This window comes from Capricornis sumatraensis, chromosome 4 (assembly GCF_032405125.1).
Source record: "Capricornis sumatraensis isolate serow.1 chromosome 4, serow.2, whole genome shotgun sequence".
Classification (NCBI taxonomy): Eukaryota; Metazoa; Chordata; class Mammalia; order Artiodactyla; family Bovidae; genus Capricornis; species Capricornis sumatraensis.
In genome coordinates, this window is record NC_091072.1 from 121,437,356 (window position 1) to 121,463,721 (window position 26,366).

At 36.6% G+C, this 26,366-nt stretch overlaps 1 protein-coding gene across 6 annotated transcripts in view; it reads right to left on the reverse strand.

The window, feature by feature from the left end:
- Positions 1-2,624: 2,624 nt before the first annotated feature.
- The window catches only part of BICD1 (BICD cargo adaptor 1), a 244,969-nt gene continuing 221,227 nt past the window's right edge, over positions 2,625-26,366 (reverse strand). For 2 of the 6 annotated variants that reach the window (XM_068969870.1, XM_068969867.1), the window contains exons 9-10: positions 6,719-6,794; positions 2,625-2,963 (exon numbers count right to left, since the gene is read on the reverse strand). In XM_068969870.1, the coding sequence (XP_068825971.1) occupies positions 2,876-2,963; positions 6,719-6,794 (164 nt within the window). In that variant the 3' untranslated portion in view covers positions 2,625-2,875. Of the gene's footprint in view, positions 2,964-6,564; positions 6,596-6,716; positions 6,805-15,304; positions 15,314-26,366 lie in introns of those variants that run through there. The other 4 variants (XM_068969868.1, XM_068969873.1, XM_068969869.1 and 1 more) reach the window with 4 other exon arrangements.

Below are 26,366 nucleotides of genomic sequence, written 5' to 3' on the forward strand. Positions count from 1 at the left end.
AAATTCTCAATAGGAAAGCATTTCTGAATTCTATTCTTTCCAGTATGGTAATTGTGCTTACTTTTTAAAGTCTTGCTAGTTATTTTTAATCTTTGCCCACTGTGTTTGTAATAATTAGCCAGTATTTTCATTATAGTTCTATAGTTGGTTTTTCTACCCCAAGTCTGTCTTCAACTAGCCTTACTGAGATTCATTCTTTTTTTGTTTTCACTAGTTCTTCAGTTTTCCAATTTCCTTTTAAATCCTGATGTTTACAGGTACTGATTTTTATCAATGCTGCACATATTTGGCCATTTTAAATGCCTATAAACAAATATAGATATGGCTCAGTTTAAACTATACTAAGTGATGCCACAATTTAAATACATGGAATTCTCTCTTACTGCTTAGGGACTATTATCTATTTTTGTGCTGAAAATGAGAAATTTATTTCCAAATTTCTATATATTTTTGGCAAAATTTGCTAAAATTAATATTTTCATAGAATTGCTATTTCAAAACAAGCATTTCCCACTCTATTAATATAATGAATTGAAACAAAACTAGTATATAATAGACTTAATGATGAACTTTTATTGGAAGAAATAAATGTTTTATCTATGGCCCAGCTTTTCAGCTGGTCACAAATACACAGTGGGGAAGCACAAACGCCCTGTAGTTACACATAGACGATACTTACTTTTTACTGCTGAATTCCCTGTACCACCAATGAAACTGAGGAGGCAAAATAGGAAAATGTTCTGAGGTACTTTTTAAAAAGGCATATTTTCCCTCAGGCACAGTTTTTACTAAAAGTCAACTTAGCAGCTATGCCACTTTTCAGGTCCAAACACATGATACTTGAAAAAGAAAAAGCAGGGGTAGGGGTGGGGGAGCTTCCTTTAATTGAACTCTAATAAAATCCATGCTGTCTCACTAAGACTAATACCAGGCAGATACACCACCAACAAAATAAAGAAAATGTTTAGGTACAGCAAGTCAGTGCAGGTGGAAAGAGCAGAAGGTTAGGTTGCCATGATCAGGGCTTTATGAAGATTTGTTTCTTTTCCCATATTTTAACCTGAATCTCTATTTGGATAAAGATTTTCAGCTACTGCAAGTTGCATAATAAATGACACTGTTGAAAATAGCACACATGTAAGGAAGTCAAAATCTCTTGGTGGCTTTGGTAACAGTGACTACTTAAAAGGTGTATGACTGATAGAGCTCCTGCTCTGTGCTTTAAGACTTGCCGACTGGCTGCCGCCTTTGATGGGTCACCCTGCTAGTGCTCCAGTACTTGCACTCAGTCAGCTGAGTGACTCCTACTGGGTCGTCATTATTAGAGCCCTGCATTGTTAACTATCTTTTGTTAACAGTGAGGATTGCTTTTGTTTTAAAGAGAAGTTACAGATATCATTACAGGAAAAGGTCAAACCGTTATGGATTTAAACAAGTTAAGGCTACCTGACTAGACAAGGAATCAGGGCTAGGAGCAGGTATGTGGGCAGCACTTGATATAAGGAGCCCAAGAGTATTAGACCTTTCAGCTCAATTAGCTGTTTTCCTTGTTTGTCAGATTATGTGCAAAATAAATTTTGCTGTGAAAATCCACTGCCTTAAATTAAGTCATAAAAGTTACCCAGCAGAATCTGTAAATTAACTAGGAACATGAATTATCTTAATATAATATAATGATTGTAGGCACCTGAGTGTTTGTCAAAAGTAGACAATGAGCTAAGGTTTATTACCTCTTGTTTTTTTTGGCAAGGAAGATTCATTATGAGAAAAACTAACAACAACAAAACATACAATTTTAATCAAAATTTGAACACTTTCTGGGTAAGTTAATTAACCAAAGGCTAACTTACATCTGTATATGTATATATTTCCCATTTATACTTGATATCTTATAGCAGGAAAGACTCTTATTAGGACCCTGAATTTGGGAGAAGTAAAAAAAATTCTGGTCATTAAATAAACACACCATTTTTTCCCATCATGTTATTTAGCCTTCTTTAACGTTATTACATACGCTCACACACACACACACAAAGGAGCAGCACCAGTGCGTCTACTGATCTGCAATTAAAAAAAATTAAAGACGCCGTCAAAAGTTGAATAAGTCAATGAACCATAACATAGTCTCTTTTTGAGATTTACTTAATAACGTCCAATGAAGAATTCTATTTAAAAAACAAAACAAAAACAACCCAGGGGTCAGTGAGCTACTGATTAGAAAGTAAGTGCATAAACAATATCAGTGTAGCAGCAAAATACAGTTATTGTTAACATTCCGATGCACCTCGTTTATCATTTTGTGCAAGAAAAATGACCAGTCTGGCCAATTCCAGATTTCAAACTAAATTAAAACTCATACTTAATTGAGCATATTATGTATATCTTAAAATAAATGAAGTTCACCTCTCACAGAAATGATTTTTACAGACATATATATGTGGCAAGTAAAGTACAAAATAAATATCAATGACCAAAAAATTAGAATTAACTTCTATAGCTGAAATTGAAGTATAAGGAAAGATGATTTTACAATATATGTATTTTACATTGTCTTAGGTCTCTCTTATGCTATCGAGGTAAAGCCAGCCATCTGAGATACATATTTCCTGGTTCGTTTTATTTTGATTTAATTTAACTGTAGCCATTTGATTACAGAAGTTTATCTGTGATTTAGAGAAACCATAAAGTATTTTGCTACACTGGAGTCTGTGCTTTGTGTTTTTCTTCCCAACTTCCTCTTATCTTCCAAAATGATGGCCATTAATGCAATCAAACATCTAACCAAAGAGAAGAAACCAGCCGCTGGATCTTGGGCAGTATCCTGTGTATGGCTACAAAACATTCACCACAAGTGTTTGTCCGCGGGAGATGAAGACTAGGGGTAAGGAGGCTTGGAGAGACAGTGGAGAGGTGCGCACTGCGAGCTGGAATGTGGCTGCTCATCAGGCAGAGCTACGTCAGGACTGCAAATGAGAAACAAGCATGTCAGCAAGAGACAAATAGCAAAGGGCTATGCACAGTGGTAAAGGTTCGACAGACATTATTTTCACAGGAATTTTGCACAGAAAATGGCCTAAATCTAAAGCATGCCAAGACAACTGTAGATTTAAAAAAAAAAAAAGCCCTCCAGAAGAAAAATGAAACATATTAGGGAAACAACATATGAACTCCTTCCCGGCAGTCACTGTTTTCAATTTCTGCACCCAGTCATTCCCCTAGGTCTCTGGGTTAGTTGCAAGATTAGTTCTTTTCAAAATTTAATGATTATATAGCAATTACCTGGGAGTGATTCTGATACAATAGATCTGAGGTGGGACCTGAGAATCTGCATTTCTAACAAGGTCCTGGGGCCATGGACCTACTGAACCAAGGCTTCTGAGGATTCTGCATTTCTCAAGTAGATCCAGATTCAGTAGAAATAATTTGCCTGTGGAAGTCTAATTTGCTCTAAGGGTTCCCTCTACCTGTTGTAGCTTGGTGGTGTAAAGATGATAGAAGAGTAACTATATGATGCATGTGGTTGTTCCCACATGACCACTTCTGAGAGCCTCTAGTTTAAGTGAACACAGAAATGCTCAGGCTCATCAATGGCTTGATGAATAATATTGCAGCATAAGGATGCAAAATCATTGCATTTTCTAAGGTAATATTACAAATACAATTTGGGTTCAGACCTTTTAAAATGTGACTAATTGGGGGAAATCACATTATGGGGAATTTTTTCAATTGAAAAAGACTGGCATTTTTCTAAAACTTTGCTTTTTTCCTTTATACTTTGGAACTCAGTACCACAGAATAATTTCTGCCAGGAGTGTTATTTGAGAAAGCTATTCAAGGTTTATTATTGTTATTTATTAACTTAATCATAATTTAAAAAAGCTAATATAATCATTCAAGTCATTACAAATGAGCATTAACAGTTTTTATCTTTGCTTTTTCATGTATATCTCTTGAGTTTTAATACAAAATCATAATTATGTACAATACTACTCTACTTGGGGTCTCTCTTCCCAAAATCTTTGAACTCTTATAAATGTAGTTTAAATGGAGATATGCTCTAGTTAGGACAACCAGTGATAAAAATGATTTTTCTTATCTATTTTTAAAATGTAGTAAGTAAACACAGAAGAGCTGGAGGTTCAGCACCAGGACTAAGAAAATACTGCATGGCAGGATGTTTCCTCCATCCTCAGATGACCTGGAAATAGAGAGGCAGACTTTCCCACGGACCTGAGTTTCTTTCTCTTAAGTTTGCATGATTTAAAACAAGTTTCTTTTTAGGGAAGGAAATATATTATTCAGCATAAGTTATGGCAAGTAGCATAAGGTGGTCACATCATACAAGAGGGATAAGTGTTTGAAGACCCATGGAGTTCAATAATCTTCTGTATAAAGGAAGGCAAGCATTTCTGTTTGACCCAGTGAAATGTATAGTGGCAGCGACTTCCCTAGTGTATTAGATGGTAAAGCATCTGCCTACAATGCGGGAGACCTGGGTTCAATCCCTTTTTTGGGAAGATCTCCTGGAGAAAGAAATGGCAACCCACTCCAGTACTCTTGCCTGGAAAATCCCATGGACGGAAGAGCCTGGTAGGCTACAGTCCATGGGGTGGCAAAGAGTCGGACACGACTGAGCAACTTCACTTTCACACACAGGTTACAGCTCACTTGGCCCAACACATTATGTTGTTCATGATAATTAAAATTATTTTTCATTATTTCTGATTTCTTAAAGTGACAGGTTACAAATATTTCATATTATACTATTACTATTTTTAATTTGCACAAAATATTATTGTACTGTGTATTTTATGTGACAGAGGCATATTTTTGGCTTACAGATTAAGGAATCACTTCTTGAATATAAATACTGTATTTGATAAATTCTAATCAAATAATTTAATCATAATGATCATAATCACTTAATCATAATAAGTTCTAATCATTTAGTCAAACTGGGTCTCAAAAAAAAAGAAAAAAAAGAAAGGTGAAGTAAAATTAAACTTAGAAAGATTCCTCATTAGCCTTTCCATTTCTTATCTAACTGAAACACTTAAAACAGTGGCTTTCTCCACTCTTTGCCCAGGCAAGTTAGAGAGATTATGAGAGATTGCAGATTTCTGTCTTGAGAAATGGTTAGGTACTAACAGTGGTTAGTAGTAATTAAAGATATTGAGAACACACTGTGGGCCAGGCCTGTGCCTCCCTGAATCCTCCCAATATCCATTCTCTTTCTCACTTTACAAGCAAAGAAATGGAATCTTAGCCAGCAAAAGCAACTTCCAAGATTACACAGCTAGTAGGTATTAGAAGTGGGAACCAAACCCAGATAATTTGACTCCAGAATTCATTTACTCACTGAACTTCTGTCATGTGCCTGGCACTACCCCAGCCTTGGGTGGGGTGAAGGTACTTTTCAGAGAACAACTAAGTTAAGAGCCCATGTTCTTCTGCCTTACAAACAGAGAATTCCACTGAGATGGATTTGAACATTTATTATTATATTAGTTACTTAGTAATTGAAATTGCTTTACAGTTGGCTGCTGTTATTAAATAGCATTTGTATGTTAGTGAAGAACTTTCCTGAAGTAAAAACCTTGTTGCTGGAAGGGATGGGAACAGCAGGCTGAGACATCAATTGGAAGACACTGGCTTGGGGCCTATTTAATCACATACTTTCTCCTGCTAACTTGATGTTCCACTTAAATAGCTGGCTGCCCAGCTGCCTCAGAGACCAAGTCACACTGGGGCTTTGGCTGCTGCTGCTTGTGGAAAACATCTGCAGCTCTCAGCTCTAACCCATGACCAACATGCAGCCTGCTACTGATGTCTACTCCTCAGACACACATGGAAGTACGTCTGGGCCTGCCCTTACTCAAAAGAAACCTTGTCCTGGAAGAAGAGCAACAGTCATATTAAAATAAGGAGAGAACAACAAGCTGGCTACAAAAGCCAGAGCCAGATTTTAAAAACTAGATACCATCAGAGGCCAGTAACTGGAGATGAAAGATTTCAAGAAAATGTTTAGGTCTTGATGGGGTGCTCTGATGCTTGTGTCAAAGTTTGCCCATGAAATTTACCATGAAGGTAAATTCATGATGTATTTGCAGTGCTTTCATTGGAATAGAAATTGTTTAGCTTACTCTCCAGGTTACCGTCCAGGGAGTCTGTAGATTTGCCTTTAAAATTGTTTAGTGAATCTTACATAAAGGCACTATCACTGGAAATATTCTTTTTTGAATGCCAATTACAACGTTCTCTTCATCTTTCAATTTCAGTTTCACTGAGGGTACTGAGTGGACAGAAAACGGAAACACTTCTGTAAAATTGTCTTGGAACAGACATTAGATATGCTTTTTACCTTCCTAATTGTTTGCCTGAGTAATATATTCTAAAGCAAAAGACAAACAACTCTGGGTTTTATGTTTTGAAAGGTAATGAAACCCTGGACTAATCCAAGGATTTACTCACAAAAGGAAGCTGAAGGCAGCCTGTAGTCTACCTGTTAGTGACCAGTAAAATAAATTCTAGCTCTCTTGTATTTTCAGTGGGCACATGTGAACTTCAGGAATCCAATGTGTGTTTGTATAGTCCACGTTTGAAATAAAATGTGGCAAGTATAATGAGATATAAGAAGTCATCATGTGGGAAAGGAGAGCTTGGGGTCTGTGGAACTGACATGCGGCTGTGTGGGAAGAGTAAGGACGTCTGAATTTACCTGACAGTTGGGCAGTCTTGCCTCCCGGCTAGTTGTGAGCACTGTGGCGGTACGGAGGCAGCAGGCTGCTGACAATCTATAAGAAACTGATAAATTAGACATGTATACAAAGAGATGGCAGAGCAACGTGTTAGTAACAGTAACTTAGGCAGTTGCCTGAGAGATTTAGTGAGGAATGTGTAGTCACACAGAAATATCTGAATTAAGCTTTTTTTCCCTGAATGATGCCAATAGAGAAGACAAGGCTTTTTCCTTAATTAAACACAGTATTTAAAAATTAGTGAAACAAAATTAGTAGTGAGATTTCTCAAGTACATTAGGACATACATAGCCATTCATATTTGATGCTTGGTTACATCTAAAAATAAAAGATGTATTAACATAATGAAAGATCCTCAAGTTCTAAACTTAGATTTGCTATTCCAAAATGTTTTATATTCAGACAGCTGACTTTATATTTGGACACACAGGTATATTGTTAATCCCACAGGTACATTGAGAAAAGCATGCAATACACACTTTTCCATGATTAACAGAAGGATATCTGAGAAGAAAATTAGCTTCACAGTTTTCTGAAAATAGATTTTATTTATCAAAAGTAAGACTTGTTAGAAGTCTTAGAATGTTTATCTTATATTAAATTGTTAGTAACTTGGATTGGTGGAGAAAGCTAACCTGAATGAGAAGTCTTTTATTTTTGTCTTCTGAAAATCACATAATTCACATTAGGTTGACAAATCACTAGCTGTTAAAAGTTCATTCTTTAGCTGATCAGTTATGTTACTTATCTACTCCAAGAAAGACTGTGTTCTGAAATAATGAAAGAGCAGTCTGTTTGCTGATGTACTATAATCACCTGCTAAGCTAGTTAGAAATGCATGATTATATTTCTACAAAAAATTTTGCAGAAAAAGTTCAAATTAAAACAAAAAATTCAATTATTTTTAATTGCAGAATTTCTTCTTACTAATTGCTTAGACTATGTATCTTTCCCTATATGTAATATAGGTAATAGTTAAGCCAAATTAATTACAAATTCTGGATTTAAAGTCTTGAATTAATGAACTTTTACTGAAATTTACATTCAAAGGCTTGAATCTAAGCACTACTTGTTCTAAAGTGAATATATTCTCTGTTACAACAAAACTTGCTGTATAAATCGAAAATATCAAAATTCATGATGCTTTTATAGAAGACATTGCAAATACACTAAAGTTGTCTGTGATGGAGAGTAGAATATAAGATAGGCTTGATTTAAATTCATTCAAGAGAACATCACTGAAGACAGAGGACCTTTTCATAAGCTGGTCTTGGTTCCAGAGTAACTTATTAATTACTGTTTTTTAATAGGGACAATATCTGATTAGTTGAGTATCTGTTGTTCAGATTATCATACTCAGTAAAAAGTCTTTCAAATATAACAAATATTTCCATTTTCTTAGCTTTGGCAAATTCTTTTCATTTTTTTCTTTAAGTCTTTGTTTCTCCATTTTGCAGCTTGATTAGCTCAATGATTCCCTTTTGTAGAACCTCAGGAGTCTTAAAGGATGAATTCCTTTATGTGCTTTTCATTTTTTTCAATAGCCATGATAAAGGATAATTTTAGACAAAGTTGTACAAATTTAGACAACTGTTTTAATCTTGCCAGCAGACCTAAGTTAAACAGATGTATGCTGCCCTCTTATGTTACATTTGAGTAAATGCAATAAGTACAAATACAAACAACTTAGGAGTCTAGCTTGCTTTTTCCTATTGCCAGCTCTTCTTGCCATTCTGTGGAATGGCAAGCCTCAGAATTAGAGTTTTTAAATGGTTTAAATTCTTTTCTATCTCTTATTTCCATAAGATTTTTCTTTTCTTTTTTTGTTATTACAATCACAGATTTTTGTTCATTTGAAATATACTTTGTGATGAAATTCAGAAAACAGGCAAGCAGGACCACAATGCACCTTCTTAATGAATTGTTTGATATGTGGTGGATATTTCTTACATTTGTAGTGAAATTATAATGCTTCCAGCTAATTATTATTATTATTATTATTTTGCATTTATTATTTACAAGTACTTAGCTAAGTGTTAATTCTATAGATAAGGTGGTAAAAGATTTTAAAAAGAAATCTGAAAAATAATTAATTGCTCTGACTCAATTGTCTTCTGAATTCCTCTTCTGTGGTCAACAGTCCTCCAACGTGGACTCAGCCAACCCAGTTGAACAGCAATGTGTATTTACCATGTACTTTGAAAATGAAAGGGGAGGTTGGGAGGTTGAGAAAATCCCTTCCAGCTACGAGATGCTGTGGGCTTTACATGATCTCATGTGTTCTTTGTACGTTCTACTCTGGTAGACTTATTCACAAAGGAACTAGGCCTCATCTCATTGCTTTTGAGGGCATAGAAGATTAGAATTATGTGACTTAAGGAGGAGGAGTCTCAGAACATTGGAAGTCACTGCTGTCATCTGGGGCCACCAGAATTTGTTTCAACCATTCAGCAATTTCGTTACTAAACTCCCATTGTGTGTCTGAAACTGTTAGGTGGTAGAGATAAAAGGAAAACAGAAAATATGGTCCCTGGTCAATTGAGAAAGACGAGCATATTCAACAAACAAAATAAAGTGTCATGACGATGATGATGATGATGAGATGTAGCGGTGGTGGTAACACCTAGTAGTACTCATTCATTGCTTACCATGTACCAGGCACTGTGTAGGCGCTTAATATGTGTGCTCTCCTTTAACCGTGTTTTATTAACCCCAATTTGTGGATTACAAAAGGGGAAGAAATAGGTTAAATAACTTGCCAAAGTTCACTAAGAGGTGGAGCTGGAATTTGAATCCAGGATTGAATGATCCAAGGGCTGAGTTATATTTTGAGACACTTCACTGCATTGTTTCCCATGACAGGGAAAAGTTGGGCTCTTAGAGCAGAAACAATTCACTAATCTAAGTGGTCAGGAAATGTTTCTTGGAGGTTGTGATATCTAGGTTGTACACCTAGAAAAGAAACTAGTTAAAGAATTTAGCAACTATAAGCTGTTTATGGCCTCTACTAATAGTAATACAATATTTTACAAAATTGAAGTGCTTACTCGAAATGCCCAGAATTTGATAACACTGAACATTTATATTATAAAGCTATAGGCCTGAGAAATGTCACAAAACTGAAGAGATTGTTAGTGCCTCAAGGGCAGAGATGAATAAGGGATATTATTGTTTAACATGTCTATATGTCCTGATATACATATGAACTTATTTTACATTCCTCCATAAACAAAGACTCCAGTAGAAAGGAAGATAGAAAAGTGGAGAAGGAAGGAAGGAAATTATTTCATGAATCAATATGATGTTACTTCTCCTAGGAACTATATATAAGTTTTAAATCTTAGCAACACTCTGCAGTTGTTATTTTCACTATTCCTAAGAGGAATAGTAAGTATTTTTGATCTATGGGACTATATTGAAATCTCTTATCTATCGAGACTAGTTTTTCTTTACATTTTTCATGATCTCTCCCACCAAAAACAAATACAGAACTTGGCATCATGGTAGGTTCTCCACAAACATTCGTTGATTTAGTTAATACATGACTACTTGCTAGGAAGCGACTGAGCAAAGATACAGACTTTTCTGATGTTAGGGCTTATTTTCTACTCACTACTCTGGTTGTCTCTCTGATTGATGCCAGCTACCTCTAGAAATACTTCTAGATACCTCTGGCATCACCGATTCAATGGACATGCACTTTGGCAAACTCTGGGAGAGGGTGAAGGAAAGAGAAGCCTGGCATGCTGCAGTCCATGGGGTCGCGAAGAGTTGGACACGACTTGGTAACTGAACACCACCAACCTCTAGAAAATATCAGACCCATATTGCCAAAGAAACATAAGAACTTCATTAGACAGTTGACAGTAATTTGAAGGCAGCTAGTTACCTCAAAAACACAAAGAAAGGTAAAAGGTACAAGAATGAGGATAATATCCAGTTTCTATAAGGAGGTGGCTGAAAGTGGCGAATTTCATTGGCAAGAAGGAAAGTCTTGTCATATGGTTTCCCTTCACGTATCTACCATTTTTAAACTTTTCCATGCAGTTTAGAACACCAACCAATTTTCTAAAAGTCAATACCTTTGGGAGTCCATGAGCCCACTGGTGACTGTTTGGGAGAGCCTCTTGAGGAAGGAGGCTAGGAACACCTCTATGTTTTTGGCCCCATGTGTGTCTCAGATGAGACACAGTGAGAGGAGTTGGTAAGGACAGTGTGCACCTTCAGGGGTGGCTTCCTACAGCCAGGGTATTCTGATGGGTACAGAGCAGCAGCTCCTTGTGGCTAACAGTTTCCTACAGAATGGCCTGCACTCCAGTGCCTGGTTTTCCTGACTTAAGAATTAATGCATCCTTATTATCTCATGAGGTATTTATTTTCTATACCGCATCTCCTTCCCTCATGACCACACACTGTGTCAGATGCTTCATACTTTCCCCTGGAATGATTTCTATCTCCTGAGTTTTCCTCAGGCTAAATAATTCAAGTTCTTCCTCACAGGACATAATCTCAACCTCCCATACCCTCCTCTTTGCTCTCTGACCATGCTCCAGTTTGTGTACAATCTTCTAAAACTGAAGTGCTCAGAGAGGAAACCATGCATAATAAGATGTAACAGCTTGACTGGGGTGGCAGCATCCTGCCTCACCTGAGACAAAAAAAAAAAAAACAGAAGCCTGAGTGTCATTTTTTGGGGCAGCAACATCAGACTACCAACTTCACATGAGCTTAGTTTGTTTGGAGATGGTGCTGTCAAGTCATATCTCCTCCATCCTGTACTTACAGTGTCAGGAATTCCAATGCAATATTTTATATACTTTTAACTTTACGTTAATCTCTAATAAGTTTCACCTCTTCCTACCTGGTGCATCTCTTAGGTCCTATTCTGTCATCTACCATATCAACTTCCTCTTCCTTTTTTCTCTCAAGTTAGAAAATCTGACAGTCATGACCTTGATTCTTCTCAACTCTACGCAGGTGAAGGGTTGAAGTAAACATTTTTAATTCAAGGAAACTCACAGAAAAAGATATACACAAGCACAAACTCTAAATGAAAATCCATACTCCAATTTCAGCTAACTTTCTTTTTAGCAAAAATCAAAATAGAGTGAAGTTAAAGTGATCAAATCAGTCTTGGAGAAAACAAAATTGATGATAGAATGTGAAATTTGAGTTGGTAGAAAATAAATTTTTAGGCATTGTGTACCAAAGTAGAGACATAAAACTCACATATCGTATGTTTTTAGTCTCCCAACTCAGGAACTCTGAATATTTGTTGATAATAGCACAAAGGTGTTCTTCACAATTAATTACTGATATACTTATGCACACACTCAGCTCTTAAATGAGGGTTTTACACAGTAACCCATGGGACTGGATAGTGGGTACATCACAATTTCCTTCCATTGCCCAGCGATGCTTCTGCAGCATTTTTTTATATGGTCTCTTTGCCTTCCTCTTTATTCTTTCTCCTCTGTGCTCTTCAACTTTCATCCATATCAGCATAAGATGTAGGTCCATCAGAAAGATCTTAATGTTTAGACTCCCTGCTCCACAAACCAGCAGGTGAGGGACATTGAAGAAGTGAATTCAGTCCTAGCCTCAGCTTTTCTGTTAAGTGAGGACATTAAATATCAATCCTGCAGATCAGGTGAGAGGATGTTTGTGGAAGCATGAAGCCCAGGGCCCATGGATAAGAAATGGTCATCGAATAACACATGAGGGGCCAAAAGGAGAGGTCAAGATGACCCTGAGATTTTCAGTTTCAAGAAACAAAGTCACTGCCATTAAAACAGAAATTAAAAGGCCAAAATAGACCATATGATAAAATCATCTCAGCAAGTCTTTGCTCCTTTTATTACGTTCATCTAAAATGCTCTTTTCTTCTCTTGGACTGTTCAGAACTAACAAGTTTCAGTTTTCACTCCTGACCACCCCAGAAGGAAGTATCTGCTTCCTCTAAACTCCGTTAGTACTTATCTCATTGTCTTCAGCTTTTGAACACTGCTTTCCTTGCAGTGTATCTAAATTCTTCAGTCATGCTATGCAGTTGACAGAGAAGACCCTGCCTTATAATTCTTTGTTTTCCCACAGTCCTTTACTTTAAGAATTTGCACATGATGCAGAATACCTGCTAATATATTGATTTTGCCTTCCCTAAAGGATCACTAGATTTGTTTATTAGTTACATTATCAATGTCATTGTGTGATGGGTTGATTTGAGAAAGAAAGAGTACAATTTAGACATTCCTGTCATCATAACATCCTCCTAACAAAAGGAATAGAAAAGAGAAAATACTCGCCAATACTCTCCAATAAAGATTTTAATGCTAGTTTAGTGATATCAGGTAACTAATGATTCTTTAATAAATTTTACGTCTTTGATGTATAAATCTTGAAAATAATTATAATTGCTATTATTTAAAATAGGTCAAATACATCAATACTAAATTATTCCTCACTAAATCTATAAAATGCGTAATAGTGTGTTAGTGAATAAACAGAAAAGTAAATGGAAAGAAGCATCAAAATACATTCTTCTTGTAGTAATAACTTGAACACTTAAGTAGTCCTATGGATGCCTATACACATAAACTGAAAAAACAGACATATACAGTAGAGAATTTAAGAAAAATTTAAGATAGAAACATCATATAAAGAAAAATGAAAGCATGAGATAGAAACATTTACATGAATATAAACAGTAGATAAGAAAAGTTGAAATACTTTAAAAAATCTAACGATGAACTTAATGGTACAGCAGCACTAGTAAAAATGGATAGCTGTGAACAGCTTTTAACATTTTATAATCAAACACATAGAGTTGGCTATCTCATTGTTGCCAAACATATCACATTAATTTCTCTGGAAGTACCCACAAATAAAACAATTACATAATTTCCGGCTACTCAGGAGTGTAGTCTACAATTTATGTCACCAGTCACTTCAGCCTTCACTTTACATCAGCGTTTAACACAGCAAATCCCCTTATTTGTTTATACCCTTATTATAGTCAGAGACAATAACTATTCATTAAAAATTTCCAGGGAAAAAAGCAGAATTGTTGAAACACATAAAAATATTTCAGTATAGACAATGAAAAAATATGATCTTTAAAAACATATGACTCTTTAAAACATCTGGCTCTGCCTTCATATAAATGACAACTGTGCATAGGTTATCATGCTTAGGGGACAAGCATTAAAATTGTCTTCAATAATACAGAATCAGAACATGACTTGCTAAAGACAGGGAACATTTATAGACTTTTCAGTGATTATAGATTAGATAAAAACTTTCACACAGCTTTCCACTTGCTGTTCTGAGGAATATCACATGACTAGCTGATAAAACAAAGCAATATTAATAAACCTATATTTATTTCAAACCTTGAAAAAGAGAAATATAAAAATGCCCTGCAGTATTGTCAACTTTCTGCTTCTGAACAATTTACAATTAAACCATGAGCATGTGTGTAATTAACAGCCTATGTAGGAAGACATGGAAGATAAAGGGGAAGAGGGTAATTAGATACAGTGGCACCAAGAGGTAAAAGTACATTTTGCTTCCAGATTCTTACATCAATTAAGTACCTTTTAGAAAATAACTTTGTTCAGAAATGACCTTCTCAAGAACAGTGTCAGCTGGTACAAAGTTAACTCAGGATGGTGTGATGGTCTATTCTCATTAAACAATCTCAATAATAGCATGTATCAGATGAAGACCATCTACTCCTTTGAAATGTCAGAATTAATTCATCATCAAAAAGAAGAGAGAAATAAGTTAAACTACAAATAAGAGGCCACTAAAAAAATCAAGTGAAAATATATCCCAAACAAGAAAAATATATAAGAGACCACTCAGTGAAATGTGTTTGATTTTCTTATTTTATAGTCATTTCAAAAAAATAGGGGCTTTGTATCAACCCAGAGTGGTGGGATGGGGAAGGAGATGGGAGGGAGTTTCAAAAGGGAGGGGATTTATGTATACCTATGGCTGATTCATGTTGAGGTTTGACAGAAAACAGCAAAATTCTGTAAAGCAATTATCCTTCAATAAAAAATAATTTAATTAAAAAAATAACACACACACTAAAAAAAAAATCACACTAGAAAATATTCTGAGAGGTTCAAGGCATCCTCTTCTGTAAAGCAATGGATCAGAAAATTATAGACTTTCACCAATATCAGTTGTTTCTTGGCTTTTTTTTTTTTTTTTAAGTAAAGAAGAACTACTTATAACATGTAATCCTCCATATTTGAGGAGGAAGACAACTCAGAAACCCCAAAACTAAACCAACATTCCTCACAAGAAAATTAAACCATATGTATAACTTGGTTAAAGGAAAAGCAGTCTGTTTGAATATTAAATATTTTTAAAACCCAAGTTTACAGAAGGTGCTTATTCAGCTTTCAAAGAAAAGATTAAAGATCTATAATAAGTTCCTAATGCAAAAGTACTTGGTTTGTAGAAAATTGAAGCAAAGCTCTTTCAGAAATGAATCTATTAAAGAAAATAAGGTTCACTCAGGTTTATAGCCAACTTACCTCTTTTTGCTTTTGATGTCAAGTAGTGCATAAAAAGAGAAAAAAATTTATGTTTAACTGATTCTCTGATCATAATGGCTTATTCCATAAACACCTACTCAGAGTAAATGACTATACTATACTTTTCGTTTGTTTGTTTGTTTGTTTTACAGAATCCTACCAATAGTGGTGGAGCTGGGACTTCCTGGAAAGTCAGAATAAGTATTTAAGATGAATTAAACAACATCCACATTGGGCTTCTCTTCCTACTCTAAATTTCTGATTTCAGTTCTTATGACCCAAACAGATCATAGGCTGACTTTCCATGGTTAATAAGACAAAATCTTAAGTGCAATGAAGGACTGGGAGGTGAAACTCAGTTTAGAGCAAAAATGGACTAGATGAACAGCATCGGAGCAGCAAAAAAGTCCTTAACATGAGGAAAACATATCTCCTTAAACTAAAAAATGTACCAATTATATAGCCACCAAAAGCATGTTTAATTAAAACCACTGTCCTGCTCTAAACCATTATCCTGCAAAGTAAATGTATATAATTTCATATAAATTTTTAAATCATATAAATGCAAATATTTGAAGTTATCAAAGTTTCTTTTAAATAATTATTTTAAGAGTAACAATCTAACCTAGCCCATCTTTCAAGAACATTCACTGATAATGGAGGTTACATGAGGGGCTCAGCTCAGGAAGCAGTCCCCCTAAAGGACACTTGATTTGTGAATTGGACACATTGAAGTGACATAAAAATAATGTATACACCAGAAAAAAAAAGAAAAGAGGACATCTACACTCTAGTAATGAACATAGCCAAAACAAATTTGGCTGTTACATGTACAGTTTACAAAAACTTTAAATTTGTGATATGGAAAGTATACCAATGACTTCTTTTTTGGCTCAGAGGTGACTATGACATTAATGGTTATATGACATCTTTATAACTTTACATTTACTTTTTTAGTAAACAATAGAAAGCAATAAAGTCAACCATTTTGAGTTGTGTTTGTTTGTTTGTTTTTTTGTCCTCTCATACCTTTTATGCATAATACACTGGGAAACAGCCAAGAAAACCAAACAAGCATCAGCAGATGGCTAAAGAGAAGAATGTGTGGAAGAAGGCACATACAGCTATGCAAGAGCAAAGCAAGAGGGTGGCAGGGCGTTTCACTGTCGTACAATGAATACAGTGCACTGTGAATCTTTCTGGTTGATTAGCTGTATGAGTTCAATGCCTAAGTCCCTTTAAGTAGTCTAAATTAAGTAAGTGTAAGGAACTATATTACATAATTTAAAACAAAGGAATAGGAAGTAGCAAGTGTAGGCTTTTGGTGAGCATCAGAACTACTTATCATTTGCACCATGCTTTCAGCCAGAATTAAGCTGCTCCTTCAGACCCTGCCCAACTTGCTCACAGTGGCTCTCAGGGAGCCACTGGAACCAGGTTTAGAGTGTACAAAGGCCACTCCCCAAACTGCTAATGTGCCTCAGAAGAGTCTGATTGGCTGCCATGTTGATGAGTACCAGAGAAGCATTTCTCAGTTAAGTCAGTGGCCCCCGTAGCCAGTGTAACAATATAGATATACCTTTAGAAACTGAATCTCATATGTTTTGGGAAAGAAAGCAAAATGTTAGCACACTTCAATAATTCAGCATTAATTCTGAATTAATTCTGTTTCGTGCCTTGTAGAGTCAGATTATAACACTTAGACACTTTAAATTGTACCAAAAAAAGTTTGCATTATTAGATAATGGGAATTTTACTTTTTCTTGATGAAAACTATACTATCCGGTGCTGAGATATTTTAATATATTAAAAAAATGGATTGTACACAATAAGACCCAGTCCCAGTCATGGAAAGAAGAATTTGTATTCATTGAATCAGAGAGACTCAGAGTTGAGAGAGCTCCCTCACTATTCCTTCATTGTAGCTGTTCATGTATCCTCATAAATGTAAAGGAGAGCCTGCAGTTGTTAATTTAAAGATTAGCTTTTCTGGGTATCCACTGTGTCTTTTTAAATTATGTCTTCCTTATTACTCCTTGTAGGTGAAAGACATCCCTTTGAAAACTGCAGTTTGAATATAACATCCCAGGGAATGCTCATAATCAGAGCATTTTTATAATAGAGTAGTTACAGTGAGGACATGTATACAGTAGAATTCAATAGTCTGATGCCAGCAAGTTAGATTAAATAGTGTGAGGAGCATAGCATAGCTGATGGCCTTTTTCCTGGGAATACAATGAGGGAGAGGCCCTACTGGCCATCACAATGGAGTATTGTACATTTTCTTTGCATATGGAGGGCTTTGGGATCTGAAGGCAGGGCCGTGCCAATGGCAGGCGGTTATACACCTGACTCCCTGGCGCAAAGGATACCAAAGAAACCAAGGGTTAAGTGCAGTAGGTAAGTAATTGAGTGTAGTCTGGTAGAATAAAAGCTGTTCTCTGACTTACAGGTGAGGAGCATGCATAGTAGAAGGTAGTGAGATAATGTGCAGTTTTAATATTCAGTATCTGGACAAGTCTGTCTTTTGGTGGCAGAGGTTGGTCACTTCCGTGAGTCTGCTTGCAGACCTAGGTGCTTATCTCTTTGGAGTTTTCTACCTGCCTGTCGATACTTTGTAGTGAGCCAGAAGTATCATTTCGGCAGGGTCAAGGAGGGATAATCGCCTACAATGTCCTGGGCCTTCCGTGTGTCTCAGCCCACCTGTGCCTCCCCATTATTTCTCCAGACTCAGCCCCCTTCTGGAGGCTTCTCTCTTCACACCACATGGGTGAATTCTGGTGGACACAAGCATGATGTGGTCACTTTTGCCCTAAATATGTAATAATTAGAAATGTCAAATAAGTGTATTTTTTTTTTCACTTAATGGATATATTAGAGAAAGATTGTAGTTATTTTCCCTTGAGGATTTTAATTAAAAATTTTAAATTTCCATGGGTTTATTAAAATATTAATAAAACTTAGAAGACTCTAAAGCATATAAAAGATATATGACAGTTATATTAGAAGAGTCAACATGGATTGAAAGTATGATCTAATTTAATAGGTACATTCCTATTACAGTGTTGGTTTTCATGTTGATCCTCAGTAATTAAGCAATTCCATCATTTTATCATAACTTATTTGCTTACGATGCTTAGGTTTTGGAAATGAAATCTTTTAAGAAAACACAAGTTCTGGATAGTGTACCTGCCAGAGGAGGTAGTAGAAGACAAAAACCAAAAATAAAACAAAGATGCTGCTAGAACTGTGGTCATCAATGTTCCATTCATTATTGCATTATTTATTGCATGGCTCTAAGTTGTACCATGGAATGGTTTATTTAGTATTCTCTTTATCTTCTCTTTTATCCTGGAAATAGGAAAACACATGGAATACACCTTGGAAAAGTCTGATGTGTTTTCAGTCTAAATATGAAGTAATTAAATGCTGCCATTTAAAATTGGCAGGAAATATTTTCCAGGCACTCCTTGCTTTGAATAAATAACATAGACTTTTTACAAGCTTGATTACACACACACACACACAAATTAAGCTGTTTTTACTATTTCAAGTACATTTAAAAGTAGGGTTTCCTAGGATATCTAAACAATAGGAATTAAATTCTTAATGACAAGGACACCTAGTAAACAAAGGAGATGTACAGAGAAGGGTACACAAACATTTAATATGTATCTATTTGAAAGAATATTGCTACCAGAGCAAATAAAGCAGAATCAATTAGTAACAACAAACATTTGGCCCAATATTTCATTAAACCGAAACGTGTTACCTTAAATCTGTTAGTGATTAGATTTCACTGTAGAAATTACATCTAGTTGGAGCCATTGGTAAGTAAGGTCTATAACTGCATTGTCTAATAGTAGCTACCAGCCAAATCTGGCTATTGGGCACTTGAAATACGGCTAGTTCAGACTGAGATGTGCTGTCAGTGCAAAATACACACTGTATTTCAAAGACTGAGTAAGAAGAACAGATGCAAAATCTCATTAATAATTGCTTCTACTTAGTCCATGTTACAATCGTAGTATGATGGACATATTGTGTTAAATAAAATATATTATTAAAATTAAGTTTATCTGTTTCTTTTTACTTTTTCTCACATGGCTACCACATTAAAACTGAACAGCTTTGGTCTAGAAGGTGAAACATTCTTGTCGCTGTCATTTTATTGTTTGGCAAGATATATTTCAATTCTACACGTAAAGACATTTCAAACTTTCTTAAAGGGTTCAAGTATATCTTCCTTCTCCTCCAGACATCTAGTTAAAAATAAAAAAAGATGAATAGTAATATGAAAGGAGAAAAAAGTCAAGATGGATTAAGTGGAAAACAATAGCATGCATAATGATGTTTGTGGTTGTGCCAATGTTATTGTAATGCATATATAAAACACATATATGTGATTATATATGCATATATTTACATATATTTGCTTGTATATGTACAGAATATTTCTGAAAGGATACCCAAGTTTGGATGGGCACAGTTGTGGCAGAGAGAACTACTTTCTATTTGTATACCCTTTTGTAATTATACCTTTTCAATTTTGAATAACTATTATCTATTGAAAAATATACTTGAAAAATATAAAACACATAAAATGGAATAAGAGAAAGTAATAAGTAAGGAAAGCCTATATTTATATACAGCCTTTTGGTGTGTATTACATGGGTCATACATTTTTGCTCTGTAAAATGAATATTTTCAGGGGAATTCCTTGACAGTCCAGTGGTTAGGACACTGTGCTTCCACTGCAGGGGGCATGGGTTCAATCCTTGGTCAGGGAACTAAGATCCCACATGCTGTGGGGCCTGGCCAAAAAAAGTGAGTATTTTCTTATAACTGCCTTGATTTTTAGGCATAATATATTAAAACAACCAAATCAAGAACCTTTAAATGATACATATGCTGCCTAAATTAAACGGTAAGAGAAATGAATAACTAATTTGAAAATTTTCCTAATGCAACTGTTATATAGATCTTTATTACATCACCTACTTTAAACCACATCTGAAATGTACTATATTTCTGTACATGAAGAATTACATGTAGAGATGATAAACCACAATAAAGCTGTATATTTTGAGATACTGTAGAAAATTTGGATTAATTACCAATTACCCAACAAATTAAGGGCCTACTATGTGCCAGGTACAGTGGAAGATTCTGGGGATTAAAAGAGACAAGGTTTCTGCCCAAAAGCTTACAGACTTATAGAGGAATTCATTTTTAACACAAACTTTGTGTTATCTGTAGTGAGGCATAGGGGGCTAAGCGTGGAGGCAAGGGATCAGAAAACTTAAAAATTTTGTGCATTTATGCACACAATTTCAAAACTGGTATAAAAGATACATCTAGCTTAAACTATTTGCAAGAAAAAGTAAAGAAGGGAAAAATAAATCCTAAAATTCCAAAATATTTTTATATGAAACTAGTTATCTGGATGAAAATCAAAACATTCAGCTAAACTGGAGGATATTTGAGATTTACTTAAACAAAGCAAATACAGAGCTATTTGAGAAAGATGAAATAATTTCTTATATTTTTCCATTTTCCATTAGGTATCTGTCATTATGGGCTTCCCTAGTGGCTCAGTAATAAAGAATCTGCCTGCCAATGCAGGAGACATGGGTTTAATCCCTGGGTCAGGAAAATTCCCTGGAGAAGGAAATGGGAACCCACTCCAGTATTCTTGCTTGAGAGAGTCCCATGGACAGAGGAGTCTGGCAGGCTACAGTCCATCGGGCTGCAAAAGAGTTGAACGCAATTTAGCAACTAAACAGTCATCACATAGATGGACAGAATCTAAAGAAGAGATATATTTCTCCAATGACATTCTTTGCACATTCCAACCCAAGATCATTCTATACTGAAAGATTTCTTGCAAAAATGGAATTGCTACTTGAAGAAATACTGAAAGAATTGAAATTTGATGATATGCACATTTCCACTGTGCAATGAATCAGAGCTAACCCAGAAGAAGAGAGAAAATACTCTTGTAGCATACATGATTCCTTGGTGAAGGAGGCAAGTGAAAAAGCTGGCTTAAAACTCAACATTAAAAAACTATGATCATGGCATCTGGTCCCATCACTTCATGGCAAACAGAAGGAGGAAAAGTGAGAGCAGTGACAGATTTTCTCTTCTTGGGCTCCAAAACCACTGTGGATAGTGACTGCAGCCATGAAATTAGAAGATGCTTGCTTCTTAGAAGGAAGGCTGTGAAAAACCTAGACAGTGTATTAAAAAGCAAAGACATCACTTCGCTGACAAATGTGCATATAGTCAAAGCTATGGTCTTTTCATTAGTCAAGTATGGATGTGACAGTTGGACCATACAGAAGGCTAAGCACCAAAGAATCGATGCTTTTGAATTGTGGTTCTGGAGAAGACTCTTGAGAGTCCCCTGGACAGCAAGGAGATCAAACTAGTCAACTCTAAGGGAAATCAATCCTGAATACTCACTGGAAGGAGTAATGCTGAAGCGCCACTACTTTGGCCACCTGATGCAAACAGCTCACTCATTGGAAAAGTCACTAAAGCTGGGAAAGTTTGAAGGCAAAAGAAGAAGGAGGCAGAGGATGAGATGGTTGGATAGCATCACCAATTCAATGGACACGAACTTGGGTGAATTCTGGGAGATGGTGAGGGACAGGGAGCCCTGGCATGCTGCAGTCCATGGGGCAGTCCATGGGGTCGCAAAGAGTTGGACACGACTTAGGGACTGAACAACAACAACAAGCATACAAGATTCAGTAAAATTTAGAAATATGAACAAATTTTTGATTGCATATTACATTGGAGCAAGATACAAAAATGTATTTTTCAACATATGGTTGATAATTTTGTGAAGTAGCATTTTAAAATTAATTTTTGTTTCAGCAGATTCCAAACTAAGGGCAACACGCTCTAGCATGAGAAAATGCCCAAGCTTTCCTCTGGAGGGAAAACTGCAGAAGCTGTGTCAAAAGCAAATACAACCCTAAAAGATTACAGGTTCAACAGAATGCTGTTCACTCCTGCTATTTCAAGAAATGAATCCTGTGAACAAAGAAAGCATATGGGGAAGTAGAACACACAAAAATGAAGAAGCCTCTATAGGAAATAAAGACACTTTAGGCAAAAACCAGTGAGGCTGTTAGTTCAGAAAGTCAGTTCAATTAGCATTAGCCAAGCTCCTTCCATACATGACCACTGGAAAAATCATAGCCTTGACTAGACAGACCTTTGTGAAAGTGAAGTCGTTCAGTCGTGTCCGACTCTTTGCGAACCCGTGGACTGTAGCCTACCAGGCTCCTCCGTCTATGAGATTCTCCAGGCAAGAATACTGGAGTGGGTTGCCATTTCCTTCTCCAGGGGATCTTCCCAACCCAGGGATCGAACCCAGGTCTCCTGCATTGGAGTCAGACACTTTAACCTCTGAGCCACCAGTTCCTCACTTCCTAGACAGACCTTTGTAGGCAATGTAATGTCTTTGCTTTTCAATATGCTATCTAGGTTGGTCAGAACTTTTCTTCCAAGGAGTAAGCGTCTTTCAATTTCATGGCTGCAATCACCATCTGCAGTGACTTTGGAGCCCCCCAAAATAAAGTCTGATACTGTTTCCACTGTTTCCCCATCTATTTCCCATGAAGTGATAGGACCAGATGCCATGATCTTTGTTTAAGCCAACTTTTTCACTCTCCTCTTTCACTTTCATCAAGAGGCTTTTTAGTTCCTCTCCACTTTCTGCCATAAGGGTGGTATCATCTGCATATCTGAGGTAAGTGATATTTCTCCCGGCAATCTTGATCCCAGCTTGCGCTTCTTCCAGCCCAGCCTTTCTCATGATGTACTCTGCATATAAGTTAAATAAGCAAGGTGACAATATACAGCCTTGACGTACTCCTTTCCACAGACAAATCACGAGAGGATGAAGGAGCAGTTAGAGTAGGTTGCATGCACACAGGACACTCTGGCTCAAGCACAGAGTTGAACCTCTCTGATTTCAGACACTTACAAACATTCATATTCTTCACAGTTTCCTTTCTGAGTCTCTGCCACCTCTCATCTCACATTTCATTAGACTCTGTAGTTGCTTCTTTATCTCAGGTATTGCTGTAAGCAGTTAGGGCAGGAGGGTTGAAGAGAAAGAGAACCAAGACAGCTTTCTTGACAGAAGAGAAACCATTTTTGCCCTAAGCCATTTTGTGATCTAAGCCAGGCCTTAAACAAGTCTCAGTAATTAACATCTTAAGGGAACTAAAGAATGCAGAAACATTGCCTGTTATCAAGCAAGAGAAGTAAGGACACTCCCAGTTCTGTGTCAGTGGTAAAGATTGGCCTGGGGCACTCAACTATCAGATCAACTGGAACCTAAGGAATGATGATGTTGACCTTTTTCTGACCCTCCTGACTTCAACCAGCTATAGTTTGGACTCAATCAAACCCCTTCATGAATACACTTATACTTAAAACTTTCTCAATTTTACTGTTGGGGAGACACTGCTTTGGGCAAGATCCCTAGTATTCTTACTTGCTGCAAGTAATAAATCTTTCTTTCCCAAATCTTTGATTTGGTTGTAAAACAGGAGGGAAGGGGGCAGGGTACAACCTTTAAAAGAAACATAGCCATAGGACATGACAAAAACTGGTTAGAACTAACAAGGTCCAAGGTGGCAAAAGATTCAACTTCCAGTGGACCTTGAGCCCCATTTTATGCTCATTGTAACATATTAGCCCTCTGATGGATAAGAGACTTATAGAAATTCCTGATGGGAGAGACTGACTGTGGGAGAAACTGGGTCTTGTTCTGATGGGCGGGGTCATGCTCAGTAAATCTTTAATCCAATTTTCTGAAGATGGGCAGGGCTGTGTTCCCTCGGTTGGCCTCGGGCCAAACTATGGAAGGGATAATGAAGGTAATGGCAATCTCCTTCCAAAGGATTTGTACATGCACTGTTGTAGTCAGTGCCCCTGACCCTACAGCAGGCCATTATTGACCTACGCCTCTGCTGGAGACTCCTGGACATTCACAGCCTTGTCTAAATCAATGAAACTATGAGCCACGCCATGGAGGGCCACCCAAAATGGACGGGTCATGGTGGGGAATTACGACAAAACGTGGTCCACTGGAAAAGGAAACGGCAAACCACTTCAGTATTTCTGCCGTGAGAATCCCATGAACAGTATGAAAAGGCAGAAAGATATGACACTGAAAGATGAGCTCCCCAAGTCAGGAGGTGCCCAATATGCTACTGGAAAAGAGTGGAGAAATAACTCCAGAAAGAATGAAAGTACAGAGCCAAAGCAAAAACAACACCCAGGTGTGGATGTCACTGGTGATGGAAGTAAAGTCCGATGCTGTAAAGAACAATATTGTATAAAAACCTGGAATATTAGGGCTATGAATCAAGGTAAGTTGGAAGTGGTCAAACAGGAGATGGCAAGAGTGAACACTGACATGTTAGGAATCAGTGAACTAAAATGGACTGGAATGGGCGAATTTAATTCAGATTACCATTGTATCTACTATCATGGGCAAGAATCCCTTAGAAGAAACGGAATAGCCTTCATAGTCAACAAATAAGTCTGAAATGCAGTACTTGAGTGCGAGCTCAAAAACGACAGAATGATCTCTGTTTGTTTACAAGGCAAACCATTCAATAACACAGTAATCCATGTCTATGCCCTAACCACTAATGCTGAAGAAGCTGAAGTTGAACAGTTCTATGAAGACCTACAAGACCTTCTAGAACACCCAAAAAAGATGTCCTTTTTATCAGAGGCGACTGGAATGCAAAAGTAGGAAGTCAAGAGATAACCTGGAGTAACAGGTAAGTTTGACCTTGGAGTACAAAATGAAGTAAGGGCAAAGGCTAATAGAGTTTTGCCAAGAGACCACACTGGTCATAGCAAACACCCTCTTCCAACAGCACAAGAGAAGACTCTACACATGGATATCACAGATGGTCAATACTGAGAAAGATTGATTATATTCTTTGCAGCCAAAGATGGAGAAGCTCTATACAGTCAGCAAAAACAAGACTGGGAGTTGACTGTGGCTCAGATCATGAACTCCTTACTGCAAAATTCAGACTTAAATTGAAGAAAGTAGGGAAAACCACTAGACCATTCAGTTCAGTTCAGTTCAGTCGCTCTGTGACCTAAATCAAATCCCTTATGATTAATACAGTGGAAGTGACAAATGGATTCAAGGGATTAGATCTGATAGAGTGCCTGAAGAACTATGGATGGAGGTTTGTGACACTATACAGGAGGCAGTGATCAAGATCATTCCCAAGAAAAAGAAATGCAAAAAGGCAAAATAGTTGTCCAAGGAGGCCTTACAAATAGCTGAGAAAAGAAAAGACGTGAAAGGCAAAGGAGAAAAGGAAAGATATACCCATTTGAATGCAGAGTTCCAAAGAATAGCAAGGAGAGATAAGAAAGCCTTCCTCAGTGATCAATGTAATGAAATAGAGGAAAACATTAGAATGGGAAAGACTAGAGATCTCTTCAAGAAAATTGGAGACCCCAAGATAACATTTCATGCAAAGAATGGTACAATAAAGGACAGAAATCATATGGACCTAACAGATGCAGAAAATATTAAGAAGAGGTGGCAAGAATACACAGAACAACTATACAAAATGATCATTATGACCCAGATAACCAGGATGGTGTGATCACTCACCTAGAACCAGACATCCTGGAAGGTGAAGTCAAGGCGGCCTTAGGAAGCATCACTATGAATAAAGCTAGTGGAGGTGATGGAATTCCAGCTGAGCTATTTCAGCCTAAAAGATGATGCTGTTAAAGTGCTGCACTCAATATGCCAACAAATTTGGAAAACCCAGCCGTGGCCATAGGACTCCAAAAGGTCCGTTTTCATTCCAATTCCAAAGAAAGGCAATGCCAAAGAATGCTCAAACTACTGCACAACTGCACTCATTTCACATGTTAACAAAGTAATGCTCAAAATTCTACAAGTCAGGCTTCAACAGTAAGTGAACTGAGAACTTCAAGATGTACAAGGTGGATTTAGAAAAGGCAGAGAAACCATAGATCAAATTGCCAA